Below are 18,517 nucleotides of genomic sequence, written 5' to 3'. Positions count from 1 at the left end.
TAAAGGAAAAAACGCGGAGCAGGTTGCTAAAAAGTTACGTGTGTATGGTGATAAAGCCTTAAAAGGAAGACTGTCAAAATTGGTTTCCCAAATTCCGTTCTGGACATTTTTCACTTCAAGATGAGTCACGTTCAGGTCGGCCAAATGAAGTTGATGATGACCAAATCAAAGCATTAATCGAATTGGATCGTCATGTAACTGAGCGTGAGATAGGAGAGAAGTTAAATGTCTTGGACTGGTGAAAAAGCTTGATATTTGGGTACCACATGTATTGAAAGAAATTCATTTAACAAACCGAATCAACGCTTGTGATATGCACCTTAAACGCAATGAATTCGATACGTTTTTAAAACGAATCATAACTGGAGATGAAAAATGGATTGTTTACAACAACGTTAGTCGAAAACGATCATGGTCTAAGCATGGTGAACCAGCTCAAACCACTTCAAAGGCTGATATCCACCAAAAGAAGGTTATGCTGTCTGTTTGGTGGGATTGGAAGCGTGTGGTATATTTTGAGCTGCTTCCAAGGAACCAAACGATTAATTCGGATGTTTACTGTCAACAATTGGACAAATTGAATACAGCCATCAAGGAGAAGCGACCAGAATTGGTCAATCGTAAAGGTGTCATATTCCACCAGGACAACACTAGACCGCACACATCTTTGGTCACTCGCCAAAAAAATTAATTAAAATGCATTTACTTTCTTTTAAAAAATCCGCAGTTACTTTTTAGGCAACCCAATATATATCCGAGGTAGAAGGTATCCAAAGATTAACCCTTCCGAACAAAATTAGTTTTTACTTGTTTGTTTGAAACTACTTTGCACTTTTATTCACTGAAGTGTAGCAAATCCGATATACAATTACTTGTAGTTTACCAATCTCTTCAATTTGTAAACATTTATAACATCCTATTGATATGTGAATGCATGCCGTTATTAATGTAGGGTGTTTAACACAGTAACTTTTAATTTAATATCTCATATAAATTATATAAAGAAGAAGCTTTATCAAAATTCTAAACAAATAGTAATGAGAGGAGCATTTAACAAACACGAATCACGAATTGAGTCAGCGTAATGAACGTAAAACCCCCCTTCGATAATGAATGCACATATAAGTATACATAAAGGGGTTCACTTATATTCCCATAAGCTTGGATACGGGAGAAATCGCGCTTGACTCTTGGCAGCGAGACAATTCTCAGTCATCCATAGACATTAAACGAAATAATTTGTATCGCTTGGCAAGCTGTAGAAAATATCAAAGCAACACAGACAACAAAGTGTAATTGGCAAGATGAGGTGGGAAATTGCGTTTTTGCTGTTGCCTCTCATGGCAAACATGCTGACCTTAACAGAAGCCATACGCGTAAAACGTGTTGTTGGAGGCCGTGAGGCCAAAGCACCGCCACCAGACGATCCAGTTGTGTTTACACGCATTTTCAATCGAGACGCTCGCGTTGAGGGATTCCGTAATCCACGCACCGGCATATACAGTTTCTTGGGTTTGTATTATGCTGAACCCCCAACTGGAAGCAATCGCTATGCCCGTCCTGTCTACAAAAGGTTGGCCGGAGATATCAATGCCACAAGGCATGGACCACCCTGTATACAACCTGATCCATATAATCCCAATCGTGTTGTGGGTGATGAAAACTGTTTGCTGCTCAATGTTTACACACCACGAATGCCGGATGAAACTTCTGGCCTGGAGGTCATAGTATGGATACATCCGGGAGGTTTTCGGTATGGCTCAGCTGCCCAATATGATGGCACACCATTCGCCCAGCAAAATGTTATAGTGGTGGCTCCACAATATCGCCTGGGCTCACTGGGTATAATAGGCGATGGCACTAAAGAGTTTGATGGCAATTTGGCCATGTTTGATATGGCAGCAGCATTGCGCTGGGTTAATGATTACATATCGTATTTTGGCGGAGATTCCAAGAAGATAAAAGCTGTGGGTCATGGTTCTGGAGCAGCAAGCGCCATGTATTTATCAATGTCACGATCAGCTAGAAGTGCTGGTGATATTACCGGTGTGGTTGCTATGTCCGGCACAGCTCTATCGCAGTATGCCACCGATAAGGAGCCCGTCCAAAGTGTACAGGAAGTGGCGGAGATTAATGGATGCCCGGCAGGCAATGAAAGGGAAATTGTGAATTGCTTAAGACAGGTTTGTAAAGATTTTCTATAAACAGTGTTGCAATATTTTTTCGAAAAAAAAATGTCTCTGGATAAGATTTGTGGAATTGCCTTTAGGCAATTCCGCCAGGCCGAATTTTATGTATACTACACCATGGATCGCATTTGAAATGTTCTTTGCGCGGTTTCTCTTAAAACACATGTACTGAGAAGTCAAAATGTGCTATGCCGAATCTTGGGAACCTACCACCTTGGTTTCTACTAAAAATTGACACAAAGGATTTACTTGAAGGAAACATGTGTTCTCTAATATAGATGAGTGTAGTTCGATTAAAGTTAAAGCACAATAATAATGGGCCTCCTTTTTACTGACGAGTCCGAACGGCGTGCCGCATAGTGACACCGCTTAGTAGAGAAGTTTTAACATGACAGGATACCTCACAAATGTAGTCGGCAGTAGTAAGGGGATAACCAACGCTGAGAATTTTTCTGACATTCACGCCGGGATTTGAACCTAGGCGTTTGGAGTCATAGACGGGCATGCTAACCTCTGTTCCACGGTGGCCTCCCAAAGGAGAAGTCATTGTGCCAAATTTAACCAAATCGGAAAATAATTGCGCACTTTAGGGGCTGAAGAAGTCAAATCAAGAGATCGGTTTATATGAGAGCTAAATATAAAATGGACCGATTTAGCCCATTTACAATCCCCCAATGACTTTAATTTATAAGAAGTAGCTGTGCACTTTTTCAAGCGAATTGTTTTACTCAACGCTATGGTGATTTCCACAGAACGAAGGAAGTGGCTGCAAATACAAATTTGCCAATGAACAAAATGAGTGCTGTGCGATTCAAGTTTAAGCTCAATGATAAGCGGCATCTTTTTTATAGTCGAGTCCGAATGACAGTACAACACCTCTTTGGGGAAAATATTTTTACATGGAAAAGTACTTCAAAAATGTCGCCAGCATTATCAGGGATAACCAGGGATAATATTCTCAACAGGACTCAAACTCAGGCATTCAGTGTCATAGGCGGACATGCTAGCCTCTGTGCTACGGGGGTCTTGGGCTAGGCTAGATTGTCTTAAAATGTCACGATGCACTGTTGTATAGAATTGCAAAGAACCTGGTAAAAAATCTGTCGTTAGAGAACGGGTAGAGATATATCTTTGAAATTTTAAATGGTTAGAGCTGAGACGTTGATAAGTTGTTATACAAAGGCTCAAGGTGGTCCAGGCGCCTCATGGCAGGCCCTTTAATTGATGGTCCGATTTCCAAAAATTATTTTTATACCCACTACCATAGGATGGGGGTATACCAATCTAGTCATTCCGTTTGTAACACCTGGAAGTATTGATCTGGGCTATATTCTTGATCGTAACGACATCCTGAGTCAATCTAGCCATGTCCGTCCGTCTGTCGTAATCACGATAGCAATCAGACGCGTGATACTCAGTATTAATGTAGGTCATTGGGGATTGCAAATGGGCCATATCGGTTAAGATTTGGATATAGCTCCCCTATAAACCGATCTCCCGATTTGACTTCTTGAGCCCATGGAAGCCGTAATTTCTGTCCAATATAGCTGAAATATTGCAAAAAGTATTCTGACATGACTTCCAATATAAGTGCCAAGTACGGTCCAAATCGGCCTATAACCTGATATAGCTCCCATATAAACCGATCTCCCAATTTGAATTCTTGAACCCCTGGAAGCCTCAATTTTCATCCAATTTAGCTGAAATTTTGTACATAGCGCTTTGTTATGACTCCCAACCACTGTGCCAAGTACGGATCCAATCAGTGTATAACCTGATATAGCTCGCATATAAACCGATCTCCCGATTTGACTTCTTGAGACCCTGGAAGCCGCAATTTTCACCTGATTTGGCTGAAATGATGCACTTAGTGTTCCGTTATGACTTCCAAGAACAGTGCCAAGTACGGTCCGATTCGGTCTATAACCTGATATAGCTCCCACATAAACCGATCTCCCGATTTGACTTCTCGAGCCCCTAGAAGCCTCAATTTTCATCTGATTTGGCTGAAATTTCCCATGCTATGTTCTGTTATGACTTCTAACAACTGTGCTATGTGTGGTTCAAATCGGTCTATAACCTGGTATAGCTCCCATTTAAACAGATCTCCCGATTTTACTTCTTGAGCCCCTGAAAGCCTGAATTTTTTGTCCGATTTGGCTAAAATGGTATTTTGTTTTGACTTCCAACAACTATGCCAAGTACGGTCCAAATCGGTCCTTAACCTGATGTAGCTCCCACATAAATTGATTTCCCGATTATCCTTGTTCAGTTCCTATCGGGTTATAAAATAGTAACAGAACATAACATGCAAAATTTTAGCCAAATCGGAAAAACATTATAGCTTCCAGAGGTTCAAGATGGCAAATCGGGAAATGGGGTTATATGGAATTATATCAGGTTAAGTAGTTTTTGAGTGGAACGAACGTGTTTTTTTCGCTTCTTAAAGAAAATTATCCATATCTCGGAATAGGTACTACCTATTACGAAAAAATTTTAAGCCTTTTTGGAGAAGAGTCAAAATGGACTCAAAAGACCCAACAGACAGTAGCATATTGTCTCCCCCTCCTGTAAGTGTGGGTGCCTTTAGTCGAGAGTAATGCTTCAAGCACACAACTAGTCGTCAGACTAACTAATGAGGAAGAGACGGTTAAACCAGAGGGTTGCACAGTTCAGCCACAGTTTTTAAGTAAAGGTGGTGCGGATTCAGCTTCAGACAGTGACAGTGTCAATGAAAAATTCATCGCAGTCGAATCGAGACATGAGAATAGCGGGATGACGGCAGCAGTAAGCGTTGGCTTTGCTAAGCTCATAAGCAGACCGAGAAAGCGATCCGGTGCACAACGAAGGACACAGGGGAGTGTGCCGGTAGCGCAATCGGGTGAAAGCGCAGAATGTGAAAGGTATAGAACTGACATTTAAACACTTCTACGGAAGCTGGAAAGAGAATCAGATCTCCCGAAAAGCATAACACTGCTTAAATGCTGAACCATAAAAAGAGCTCCCCGCTTTCAAGCACTCTGGGAAACCCAAACCAGCTCTCCCGCTATGGAGACTCCAGACAGTGCCCTGCGGAGGGAGACGAAGTCGGAATAAGAACAAAAGAAAAGGGCACGGCCCCTTAATCTTCATGTGAAGGAGGGAGGACTGTGACTTCCAAAGAAGGCCAAAGCCATCACAGAAGGAGAAAATGGTCGCTGAGAATGGTAAGGAGCTGCCCTCTTACGCCAGAGTGGCAAGGAAGCACAGCAGAGATGAGCTGACTAATGTAGTCATCAATATCGGAATTTTCGAACATGTGTGGAACTCTGTTAAGGGGCCACCCATACAAATGATGAGCTTCGAGGATAGAGGGGACATCTTTACGGTGCGTTTAGCGTGGTGGTGAGAAAGATGGACATACCCCAGCTCACATAGGCGACGGTTTTCATCAAGGGATGAGACAGTAAATTTGCGACAGAACGCATGTTGGGATTCTTGGGCAGGCAAAACCAAGGTTTGGTCGCAAACAAGTTGGAGATCTTCCACAGAGAGGAGAAGGTGGAAGGAACATTCGTTATGGAAGGAACTCTCTAACGACTTTATCAAGAATCGAAAGATTAGGATAGGCACAGAACATTATGCTGAAACATAAGGCATTGCAGTGACAGGAAAGTCAATGCAACCTGAAGGTAGCGGACGATGAAAGCATCACCTCTCCCAAGAATTCCCATTTACTCAAGATTTGGATGATTAGGATAGGCAAGGACCTAAATATTGGAACATCAGGCAATGCAAGTACGCGAAACTCAATACAGCCTAACGAACACGGACCCCACGATCGAACAATTACCGAATTTATCAAGATTCGGAAGACTAGGATAACCAAATAACCTAGCAAAGGCAGTGGTAGTGACCGGAAAGTCAATGCAGCCTAAAGAACAGGTAGCGGACGATGAAATCAACTTTCACTCTCAAGAAGCCCATTTAATGGAAGACCAAGGATTGAGGTCATCCAAATAAACTTCCAACGGAGACAGACAGCTGCACACGCCCTGATGGAGAAAATCAGCAAGTATAGGAACCATGGACGACCCGGAACAAAGTTTCTGGACTGAACCATATCAACTACCAATTATTCTATGCTTACACTAATACTTGACCGAGGACCTGCGTTACTTGTCATAAAAATTTTAATTATATATTTTCCCCAGAGTTGTCAACGTCGAATGCAACTGTGGTGAAACAGGCAGACGGTGGAACATACCTGACATCACTTTATCTGCCTTTCGACTCTCCGACACCGCCATCCACGTCGGAACTGTAATGGATGGTGAGGAAACCAAAACAGACAGGATACGAGGTACTAATAGGGTGTGATGGAGGTTCGAAATAAGGCCTGAGCCCGAGGATAGTCCACTGCCTCTACAGGAGCGTGATTACACCAATATCTACTTACGCCTCAGTAGATTGGTGGACTGCTGTGGAGAAAAAGTGCAACATAAGGACTATACAGCAGGTTCAGAGAACTTTTTGTATTGGCATAGGCAGAGCGATGAGGACCACGCTCACTAGGGCACTGAAGACTGTGAAGGTTCACAAATGTTGGTTACTATGTGGATGAGGCGTAGGCTCGATATGAGCCCTGATTGCAGCATTATTAGACCAATACTTACTTACGCCTGAGTAGTTTGGTGGACTGCTATGGAGAAAAAGTGCAAAATAAGGACAATACAACAGGTTTAGAGAACATGTTGTCTTGGCATAGGCGGAGCAATGAGGACCACACCCACTAGGGCACTGGAGACTATTCTGGATATTGACATACAAATTAAGTGTGAGGCAGCCACTGCGGCTATGAGACTTGAGGCGATGGGAGAATGGATTGAGGATGAAAGCAGCTCCTACCATCGCGGTATAATCGAGGCGACGATAGGAAACCTGGAAGGATGGGAAGAGGTTTCCGATCGGATACCTAAGATGAATCTTGAAGTCGAGTGCGAGGCACTGCTGCCATAAATTCAACTAAGTTAGAAGTGTGGGGAAGTTTGTTTTGTATTTTTTTTATTTTTTATTTTAAAATTTTTGATTTATTTATTTGCCTATTTTTGTTTTGCAGAAACAAGCCAAAGACATAATAGCGAATGATGGAAAAATCCAAACCGAACGTTTGGCTGGTCGTGCCATGATAAAAGGTTTGGGAGGAAGTATGGGCTTCCAGCCGCATATAGAAGGTGAAAACGATGGACGTGCTTTGCCCAGTCTCATAGAGGATGAACCCGATCAACAGCTAAAGAGTGGTAATTTTACAGCCATTCCCCTTTTGACGGGTGTTGTAAAGCATGAGACGGCCAATGCTTTCACTCTGGATAACATTAACAAAGTTTATGGTTCTGCGGAGGAGTTTTTGGGATCATTGTCCGACACCCTATTGCAGTTGTCATCATTTTTGCGTATAGACTCAGTCACAGGAAAAGTTCTCAAACCAAATTTGCCTGGCTTGACTAGTGTGTTAACACCTACATTGGAACAAGTTCTGCAAATACCGGATACTTTGAATTTGAGTCAAATTCTATCGAAGGTAGTTGCAACATATAGAGCTTTTATAATGATAATTTATTTATTGTTTATTTTAGGTTATTGAATCCACCACCGATATCTTGTTTAATCTTCCTGCTGTTCTGACCACCCAAGTTTGGTCTCAGATAGCTCCTGCTTTTATGTATAGCTTTGAGTACAATGGCACCACTTCGAAGGGCATTAATTTCCTAAGAGGCTTGCCTTTAGTAGCAGATTCGGCAAATTCCAATACTGAAATGGTTGGCCATGGCGATGAATTGGGTTACATGTTCGATTGCAATGATATCTATGGCAATCCCTTGCCTGAGACTCGTCTTACCTCCGAGGAAGATTTAAAAGTGCGCAATAACCTCATTGGTATGATAGTAAAATTCTCGAAAACCTTTAAAGAGGATACCAAACAAGGCTCAATTACCGACAGCCTATTCAAAAGTGTTAGCGGTAAAGGCATTCCCTTCATAAAGGTGGACACCTCTTTGGCAGCCTCTTCAGATTTTCGTTTTTGTGAGCTTTCCCTTTTTGGCGCCTCTTTGAGCCCCTTGACTTCTACCACTTGTGCTGGACTAGGCAATGTTTTGGGCTCTTTAACAGGTTCCTTGGGTAGCATTTCCGAGGGATTGGCCGGCTCTTTGAGTGGTGGTGGTCAAGGAAATCGCGTTGGGGGTGGTCTCTTTGGTAGTGGCCAGGCGACATCGGCTGAAGGCCCAAAGAATAGACCCCAAAGCGGAGGCTTATTCGGATCATCTTTAAATGGTGGAGGCTTAGGTATACTAGGTTAAGATGTCATTTATTTCTTAATAAAGTTTAAAATTAAATTGTCTTGAATAAATGTGGCGTTCTATGTATTATTACTCTATTTCGCTGATATTTGAAACGGTGGGCTGTGTAAGACTCTTCGACATTCGCGCTCAATATGGCCCAGATCAGTCTATATTTAGATATAGCAACGATATAGACCGGACTCCCGAACTGAGGTCTTGAAGCTATAAAAGTCTCATTTATTATCCGATTTCGCTAAATATCGGCACAGTGAGCCTTATTAAGGTCTTCGTTTTTTTTTGGGCTATTAGTTTACATCAGTCTATATTTGGTTATAGTTGCCATATACATATACCGATCTTCCAATTGAAGTTTTTAGGCCCATAAAAGATGAATTTTTTAACCGATGAATTTGAACAAAGAGTTGTATGAGACCGCTACATAGCCTTCCTTCATACGGTGGAGATCTGATTATATTAAGTTATAGCTGCTATGGGTTCATAAATAATGCATTTTTCACAGTACTATGACGAGATGTAGTTAACTAGTCGAACCGGGCCGGCTCCGCAGCATCTTCGTTTACTCTCCAATATCTTTTTAGGATGGGGACACTCCGCCCTGAATGCGGACTTCGAATTCGTGCCATTGTACCCTATGACGCTGAAGGTGTTTGAATCCTGGCGAGAACATCGGACAAAGCGGTGGTTTTCGACATTTGCGAGGTACAATACCACGCATGGTCATTTAAAACATTCTCCCCAAAAAGGTGTCGGGACGACGTTCGGACCCGGCTATAAAAAGGTCCCTTATCATTGAGTTTTAACTTGAATCGGAAAGCACTCATTGATGTGTGAGAAGTTCGACCCTTCTCGGTTCCTGGTGTTTTTAAAAATTAGGGTAATGAGAAGTGCTTTTTAGGGGAGGGATGGCACCTCATGTATTTCGACTCAAATATGGGCATCAAATTTGGGCTGCACTTCCAAATTCATTTAATTTGAGCCGTTTGGAGGGTTTTTTGGGGCTGGGGCGACCACCGGCACTTTGCACTGAAAATTGACATGGAATTCGTCCTTTATTCCCAACGCAAATGAAGTTCAGTTTAGGGGGTGCTTTAGGGCGTACCCCAGATTCTCATAATGGGTCAAATAACCCATTTGACGTATATTTAGGAGGAAAAGCGCCACCTAGACTTGAATGCAAATTTTAATGCCATATTCGTAATCTACTCCCTAATACCTTTCATTTGAGTCCCATATAGCCATGGTCGGCTAATATGCCCATTTGGGGGTGGGCGACCTCCCATTACTTGGACCTAATGGTTTATGCCATGTTTGTAATCTACTGTCTAATACATTGCATTTGAGTGCCATATCGACATGAACTTCGAATATATCTGTTTAGAGGAGTTTTGAGGTTGGGAGGGCCGCTAAGTACATGGACCCAATTTTTAATCCCTTTCATTTGATACCCTTGTTGTGCCCATCGGACCACTTTCGGATATGGGTGGCGTTTTTGGTGTAAGGGGGAGGGTTCGTCTCCACCCGATATCTAACAAGTAAAAGCGTGCTAAGTTCGGCCGGGCCGAATCTTATATACTCTCCACCATGGATCGCATTTGTCGAGTTCTTTTCCCGGTATTTCTTTTTAGGCCAACATATGATAAAAGAAAAGAATTGTAAAATTTCAGCCAATTCGGGTCCTTTAGGGACCCAAGAAGTAAAACAGGGAGATCAGTTTATATGGGAGCTATATCAGGCTATAAACCGATGCAGACCATAATTAACTCGTACGTTGAAGGTCATGAGAGAAGTCGTTGTACAATTTCAGGCAAATCGAATAATAATTGCGACCTCTAGAGGCTTAAGAAGTCAAGACCCCAGATCGGTTTATATGGCAGCTATATCAGGTTATGGACCAACTAAAACCATATTTGACACAGTTGGAAGTCATATCAAACCACTTCTTGCAAAGTTTCAGCCAACTCGGATAAGAATTGCGTCCTCTAAAGGCTCAAGAAGTCAAGACCCAAGATCGGTTTATATGGCAGCTACATCAGAACTTGGACCGATATGGCCCATTTACAATCCCAGCCGACCTATACTAATACGAAGTATTTGTGCAAAATTTCAAGCGGCTAGCTTTCCTCCTTCGAAATTTGGCGTGCTTTCGACAGACAGACGGACGGACATGGCTAGATCGACATAAAATGTCACGACGATCAAAAATATATATACTTCATGGAGTCTCAGACGAATATTTCGAGAAGTTACAAACAGAATGACGAAAGTAGTATACCCCATCCTATGGTGAAGGGTATAAAGATTATATAGGCTATGTTTCCTTCCAGACAAACGTACACAATCTATGAAAATTGTAAGAAAATCGGTTCAGCGTTTTTGAGGGGTGGCGTGAACCCCTATACTTCGATCTGATTTTGTATGCCAGATTCGAAATCTACTCCCGAATACCTTTTGTTTGAGCCCCATATTGAAATGAACGTCCAATGCGTCTGTTTGGGAGAGTTTTGGGGTTGGGGCGGCCCGATGGGTACTTAAGCTCCAATTTTAATACCATATTCGTATTCTACTCTCCAATACGTTTCATTTGATATCTATATTGCCCCGATCGGTCCACTTTTGATTTTGGGTTGTTATTTTTTGGCATAAGGGGAGGGTCCGTCCCCCTTCCGATACCGACATATTATATAGCCTATGGGTCCGCCCTCTTCCGAAATCAACAAATTATAAAGCCTATTCCTACTTTCTGACCATATTCGCAAACTACTCCCGAATACCATTCATTTGAATCCCATATTGTAATGATCGTCAAAAAAAAACCTATTTTAAGGCGTTTTGGGGCTGGGGAGGTCCCAGGTACTTGGACCCAACTTTTATTTTGAAATTCGTACTCTACTATTGAATACCTTTCATTTGAATCCCATATTGTGCCGATCGGTCCACTTTTATTTTTAGATAGTACTTTTGGGGTAACGAGGAGGGTCCGCTCCCCTCCCGATATCTAAAAATTATATAGCCTATGTTTCCTTCCAGACCAATCTACACAATCTGTGAAATTTTCAAAATTTCAGCCGTTTTTGAGTAAATACGGAACAAACAAACAAACACAAATTGAGTTTTATATATATGATATATATTCAAGGTGGTGGGCATCCAAAGTTCAGCCCAGACGAACTAAATGTCTTTTTACTTCTTATGTATAGAAAAAGCAATATTTGATGATTTGTTTACATACCTGAGACCAAAAATGGTGGATTCCATATTCTGTATCTGAAAATGAAATTTAGAGATTATTCTTCTAGCATAATAATGGACGAATTAGGCCACTTGATTAAAAAAGATTATCAGAATCAGAATCAGAAAAATCACGAGTTAGCTTTAGTAAGCTTAAAACTAATTTAACCGTCTTCTTGACGGGTATATAAGAGAACTTCTGCATAGAAAGGTGAGTGATAAACAGACCCATGGCCGGGAGGCGTTGAAGAAGCCGTCTGTATAAGCAAGGCTAAGGGGCGTGGTCTGAACCCCAGAAAGACTAAGCTGATATTTTTCGCCAGTAGTAGAAAACTGGGTTTTTTCAGATGACCTGTCTTGAAAGGTGTGGAGTTGCCGCTCTCTCTCTGGTGGCTAAGTAATTGGACGTGATTCTTTACCAGAAACTACTCTGGAGAAGAAATGTCAAGGAAACGTCGTTATAGAGGAGTTGGCAGCTTTGGACAGGTGTTTCGCCTTTCAGACGGAGGAGTTCGCGGTTCCAAAAGCAATGGAGCATGGATTCGATGAGGGAGCGGCGGGTCCTATCACTATATATGTAAACAGTCTGACGACGCTGAAGGGTCTGGCTTCGGGCCATGTGTAAAGCTGTTATGAAGATGCAAGAGCTTCTATGAGCCATGTACAGGACAGTCCGGGCCATCGGAGGTTCGCGGGGAACAAACTCGCCAAGAATGGACCACTGATTGCCACCGTTCGTGCCACGGTATCAGTGGGCCCTCCTCTGCGCAAACTTCTGAGTAGGGTTTGGACGCCTTAAGGGTGACACGCGAATGATGCATGGGCTGGTGCTGTGGCTTGAAGAGGCCCTGAAGCCGAGTATTTAGAGCAAAAGGACGTCGTACAGTGGGAGAATATTGAAAAACTAGTAAAAAAGGTGCAGTGTGAGAACGGTTAGAGATACCTCTTTAAAATTTTAAATTTAAAATTTTTAGGCCGTAGGTTTTTTGCCAGACCCCTAAAACTGCCTAATCTTCTGTTTGCTAATATTTTTTTGCTGGATAGTGCTAAAACAACACCTCCACTGGTTTCGGAGATATTCGGGATATTTTGTTTTTTTTTTGCAATTTTTGGCCGACCCCTTCTTCGTAGTTTGCAATTTACGGAGGCATTCGTGGTTCGATTTTTATTATTATGAATAAATTGGATTCGTGACAATATTTTTAACGACCTTGACCAAAAGATATCCACATCTGATAATTCAATTAAAAATTATGCAGTTTGGAAATAAAAAAAAATGAAAAAGGAGTTTTTTTTTGGCATTTTTTGGTCCAAAAAAAGTATTTTCATTGATTAGTCTTTATTGAATAAACTCGCTTAAGTACTTTAATGTATATACCTTCCACCATAAGATGGTGGTATACTAATTTCTTCATTCTATTTGTAACACCGCGAAATATTCATCTAAGATCCCATAAAGTGTATGTATTCCTGATCGTCATGACATTTTAAGTTGATCTAGACAGGTCGGCCTGTCCGTCTGACTGTCGAAAGCATGCTAACTTTCGAAGGAGTAAAACTAGGCTCTTGAAATTGTGCACAAATACTTCTTATAGGTCTGTTGGGATTGTTAATGGGCCAAATGGGTCCATGTTTTGATACAGCTGCCACATAATCCGTTCTTAGATCTTGACTTCTTGAGCCACTAGAGGGCCCAATTCTCATCCGATTTGGCTGAAATTTGCATGAAGCGTTTTGTTTCAACTGTGCTAAGTATGGTTCAAATCGGATGGTCTGGAAGCAAACATAGGCTCTTTATTTTTTTTTTTGATATCGGGAGGGGGGCGAACCCTCCACATTACCCCAAAAGTACTACCCAAAAAAAAGTGGACCGATCCAAACAATATGGGATTCGAATAAAAGGTATTCAAGAGTAGAATACGAATTTCATAATAAAAGTTGGGCTCAAGTACCTGAGGAGCCGCCCAGACCCAAAACCTCTTAAAATAGGTTTATTTGACGATTATGACAATGTGGACTTAAATGAAAGGTATTCGGGAGTAGATTACGAATATGGTCAGGAAGTAGGAATAGGCTTTATAATTTATTGATATCGGAAGGGGGCGGACCCTCCACCGTTACCCCAGAAACACCATCCAATACCGATAAGGACAATACGAGTACCAACTAAAAAGTATGTGTGAATAGATAACGAATCTGGCATACAAATTCATGTCGAAGAATAGGGGGTCACCCACCCCCACAAAAACGCCCAAAATGGGCACATTAGCCAATCACGGATATATGGGACTTGGTTTGTTTGTTCCATATAGACTGACAAACGGCAGAACCGATTTTCTCGAAATTTTTATGTTATTTAGGTTCGTCTGGAAGGAAAAATAGGCTATGTAATTTTTCGGTATCGGAAGGGGGACGGACCCTCCCCCGTTACCCCAAAAACACCACCAAAAATCAAAAGTCGACCGATTGGGACAATATAGGTATCAAATGAAAGGTATTTGAGAGTAGAATACGAATACGGTACAAAAATTTGAGTCTAAATATCCATCAGGCCGCCCCAACTCCAAAACTCCCCCAATCAGACATATTGGACATTCATTTCAATATGGAGTTTAAATGAAAGGTACTCGGGAGTATATTTCGAATTTGGCATACAAAATGAAATCGAAGTATGACCATATGTTTGTGGGCGGAACCGATTTTATTAAAATTTTCATAGATTGTGTACGTTTGTTTGGAAGAAAAAATAGGCTATATAATTTTTAGATATCGGGTGAAGGCGGACCCTCCCCCTTGTCCCAAAAACGCCACCCGTATCCGAAAGTGGTCCAATGGGCTCAATAAGGGTAGCTATTGAAGCTATTGGAGACCAGAAAACGAATATGGTATTAAAATTTGGGTCCAAGAACCCAGTGGGCCCCCGAACCCCAAAACTCCTCTAAACAGATATATTCGAAGGTCATGTCAATATGGGACTCAAATGAAAAGTGTTACGCAGTATCTTACAAATATGGCATAAAACATTAGGTCCAAGTAATGGGAGGTTAACCACCCCGAAATACCCCCAAATGGGCATATTAGCGGAAAATGGCTATATGGGACTTAAATGAAAGGTATTAGGGAGTAGATATGAATATGACATTAAAATTTGTGTTGAAGTCTAGGTGGCGCTTTTCCTCCTACAGATACCTCAAATTGGTTATTTGACCCATTATAACAATATGGGACTCAAATGGAAGGTATTTGAGAGTAGAAAGTGAATTTGATATCCAATTTTGGAGACAAGTTTTTTTTGGGCGCACCCTAAAGCCACCCCTAAACTCAACTTCATTTCCGTTGGGAATAAAGAACGAATTTGATATCTATTTTCAGTGCAAAGTGCCGGTGGCCGCCCCAGCCCCGAAACACCCTCCAAACGGTTCATATTTACCGGTCATGGCATTATGGGGCTTAAATTAAAGGGATTTGGAAGTGCAGCACGAATTTGATATCCATATTTGAGTTGAAATGTCTGAGGTACCACCCCTCCCCTAATGAGATAGCCGAGTCCGAACGGCGTCCCGCAGAGCGACACCTCTTTGCAGGAAATTTTTGAAGTTTTTTTGATATCTGACCCAAGTATGGTTTAGGTCGCGGACTATATTAGGATAAAGGTGCCATATAGACCGTTTTCCCGATAAAGGGTCTGGAGCCCATAAAAACCCTATTTGTTATACGATCTTGCTGAAATTTGAAGCATTGAGTAGTTTTACGCCTCCTAACATAGGACTGAAATATGCTTCAGATCGGACTATATTTAGATATAGCTGTCATATAGACCGATCTGCCGATATATGGTCTCAAGCCCATGAAAGCATTATTATACCCTCCACCAAAAGATGGGGGTATACTAATTTCGTCATTCTGTTTGTAACTACTCGAAATATTCGTCTGAGACCCCATAAAGTATATATATTCTTGATCGTCGTGACATTTTATGTCGATCTAGCCAAGTCCGTCCGTCTGTCCGTCCGTCTGTCTGTCGAAAGCACGCTAACTTCCGAAGGAGTAAAGCTAGCCGCTTGAAATTTTGCACAAATACTTCTAATTAGTGTAGGTCGGTTGGTATTGTAAATGGGCCATATCGGTCCATGTTTTGATATAGCTGCCATATAAACCGATCTTGGGTCTTGACTTCTTGAGCCTCTAGAGTGCGCAATTCTTATCCGATTGAAATGAAATTTTGCACGACGAGTTTTGTTATGCTACCCAACAACTGTGCCAAGTATGGTTTAAATCGGTTCATAACATGATATAGCTGCCATATAAACCGATCTTGGGTCTTGACTTCTTGAGCCTCTAGAGGGCACAATTCTTATCCGATTTGAATGAATTTTTGCACGAAGTATTTCGTTATGATATCCAACAACTGTGCCAAGTATGGTTGAAATCGGTCCATAACCTGATATAGCTGCCATATAAACAGATCTGGGGATTTGACTTCTTGAGCTTCTAGATGGCGCAATTCCTATCCGATTTGGCTGAAATTTTGCATGACGTATTTTATTTTTACTTTCAACAACTGTGTCAAATAAGGTTCAAATCGGTTCATAAACTGATATAGTTGCCATATAAACCGATCTGGGATCTTGACTTCTTGACCCCTAGAGGTCGCAATTATTATCCGATATGCCTGAAAGTTTGTACGATGCATCCTCTCATGACCATCAACAAACGTGTTTATTATGGTCTGAATCGGTCTATAGCCCGATACAGATCCCATACAAATCGTTCTCTCTATTATACTTCGTGAGCCCCAATGGGCGCAATTCTTATACTAATTGGCTGAAATTTTACACAGGTCTCTAACATATTATTTAATTGTGGTCCGAACCGGACCATATCTTGATATCGTTTTAATAAAGAGCAACTCTTTTCTTATATCCTTTTTTGCCTAAGAAGAGATGCCGGGAAAAGAACTCGACAAATGCGATCCATGGTGGAGGGTATATAAGATTCGGCCCGGCCGAACTTAGCACGCTTTTACTTGTTTTTTATCAAATTTCATTGAAATTTGAAACAGTGAGTAGTTTTAGGCCACCCGCCATCCGACACAAATATGGTAAAAATAGGACTGTATTTAGATATAGCTGTCATATAGACCGATACGCCGCTTAAGGGTCTGAAGCTCATAAAAGCTTTATTTATTACCCGATTTAGTTGAAATTATGACCGTGCTGAATTTGGGTGCATGAGTTATCCAATTTTCATCGGATGGTGACGAAAGGGGGTTTACTTATATTTTTATACCCTCCAACGTAGGATGGGGGTATACAAATTTCGTCATTCTTGATCGTCGTGACATTTTATGTCGATCTAGCCATGTCCGTCCGTCCGTCTGTCTGTCTAAAGCACGCTAACTTTCGATTGAGTAAAACTAGCCGCTTGAAATTTTGCACAAATACATTTTATTAGTGTAGGTCGGTTGGGATTGTAAATGGGCCAATTCGGTCCATGTTTTGATATAGCTGTCATATAAACCGATCTTGGGGGTTGACTTCTTAAGCCTCAAGGGGGCTCAATTCTGGTCCGATTTGACTGAAATTTTGCACGTGGTGTTCTGGTATAACTTTCAACAACTCCGCTAAGTATGGTTTGAATCGGTCCATGTTTTGATATAGCTACCATATAAACCGATCTTGGGTTTTGACTTCTTGAGCCTCTAGGGGGCTCAATTCTAGTCCGATTCTAATGAAATTTTGCACGACGTGTTTCGTTATGATATCCAACAACTGTGCTAAGTCTGGTTGAAATCGGTCAATGTTTTGATATAGCTGCCATATAGACCGATCTTGGGTCTTGACTTCTTGAGCCTCTAGAGGGCGCAATTCTTTTCCGATTTGAATGAAATTTTGCACGAATTATTTTGTTATGATATCCAACAACTATGCCAAGTATGGTTCAAATCGGTTCATAACCTGATATAGCTGTCATGTAAACAGATCTGGGGTCTTGACTTCTTGAGCTTCTAGAGGGCGCAATTCCTATCCGATTTGGCTGAAAATTTGCATGACGTATTTCATTCTTACTTTCAACAACTGTGTCAAATAAGGTTCACATCGGTTCATAACCTGACATAGCTGCCATATAAACCGATCTGGGTTCTTGACTTCTTGAGCCTCTAGAGGTCGCAATTATTATCCGATTTGCCTGAAATTTTGTACCACGGATCCTCTCATGACCATCAACATACGTGTTTATTATGGTCTGAATCGGTCTATAGCCCGATACAGCTCCCATATAAATCGATCTCTCTATTTTACTTCTTGAGCCCCTAATGGACGCAATTCTTATTCGAATTGGCTGATATTTTACACAGGTCTTCAACATATAATTTAATTGTGGTCTAAACCGGACCATATCTTAATATCGCTCTAATAGCAGAGCAAATCCTTTTTTATATCCTGTTTAGCCTAAGAAGAGATGCCGGCAAAAGAACTCGACAAATTCGATCCATAGTGGAGGGTATATAAGATTCGGCCCGGCCGAACTTAGCTCGCTTTTACTTGTTTAACTTTTTTTCTACCAATTCATATGGGCTGAGTGAATGGACAAACACCTTAAAAACAAATATTTTCATTATTTGAGAATTCATATATTACTGCTCCTTACATATCACTATCAAAATATGCCCGCCTTTTCATATTTTCTCCATTTATGAAAAGTTCGGCTCGGCCGAATGTTATGCCTTTTTACTTGTTTTCCAATTTCACTAAGCTT

The 18,517-nt window shown here is 41.4% G+C and overlaps 1 protein-coding gene across 1 annotated transcript; it reads left to right on the top strand.

Annotated features, from left to right (window-relative positions):
* The first annotated feature begins 1,155 nt into the window (after positions 1 to 1,155).
* Positions 1,156 to 8,577, top strand: LOC106087378 (carboxylesterase 1E). The gene is made up of 3 exons (XM_013252401.2): positions 1,156 to 2,183; positions 7,288 to 7,749; positions 7,805 to 8,577. Exons 1-3 carry the CDS (start codon positions 1,305 to 1,307, stop codon positions 8,525 to 8,527), a joined length of 2,064 nt encoding a protein of 687 aa, XP_013107855.2. The 5' UTR covers positions 1,156 to 1,304; the 3' UTR covers positions 8,528 to 8,577.
* Positions 8,578 to 18,517: the final 9,940 nt, after the last annotated feature.

Source organism: Stomoxys calcitrans, chromosome 3, assembly GCF_963082655.1.
Source record: "Stomoxys calcitrans chromosome 3, idStoCalc2.1, whole genome shotgun sequence".
Taxonomy (NCBI): domain Eukaryota; kingdom Metazoa; phylum Arthropoda; class Insecta; order Diptera; family Muscidae; genus Stomoxys; species Stomoxys calcitrans.
This window is presented reverse-complemented; position numbering and strand designations above follow the sequence as displayed.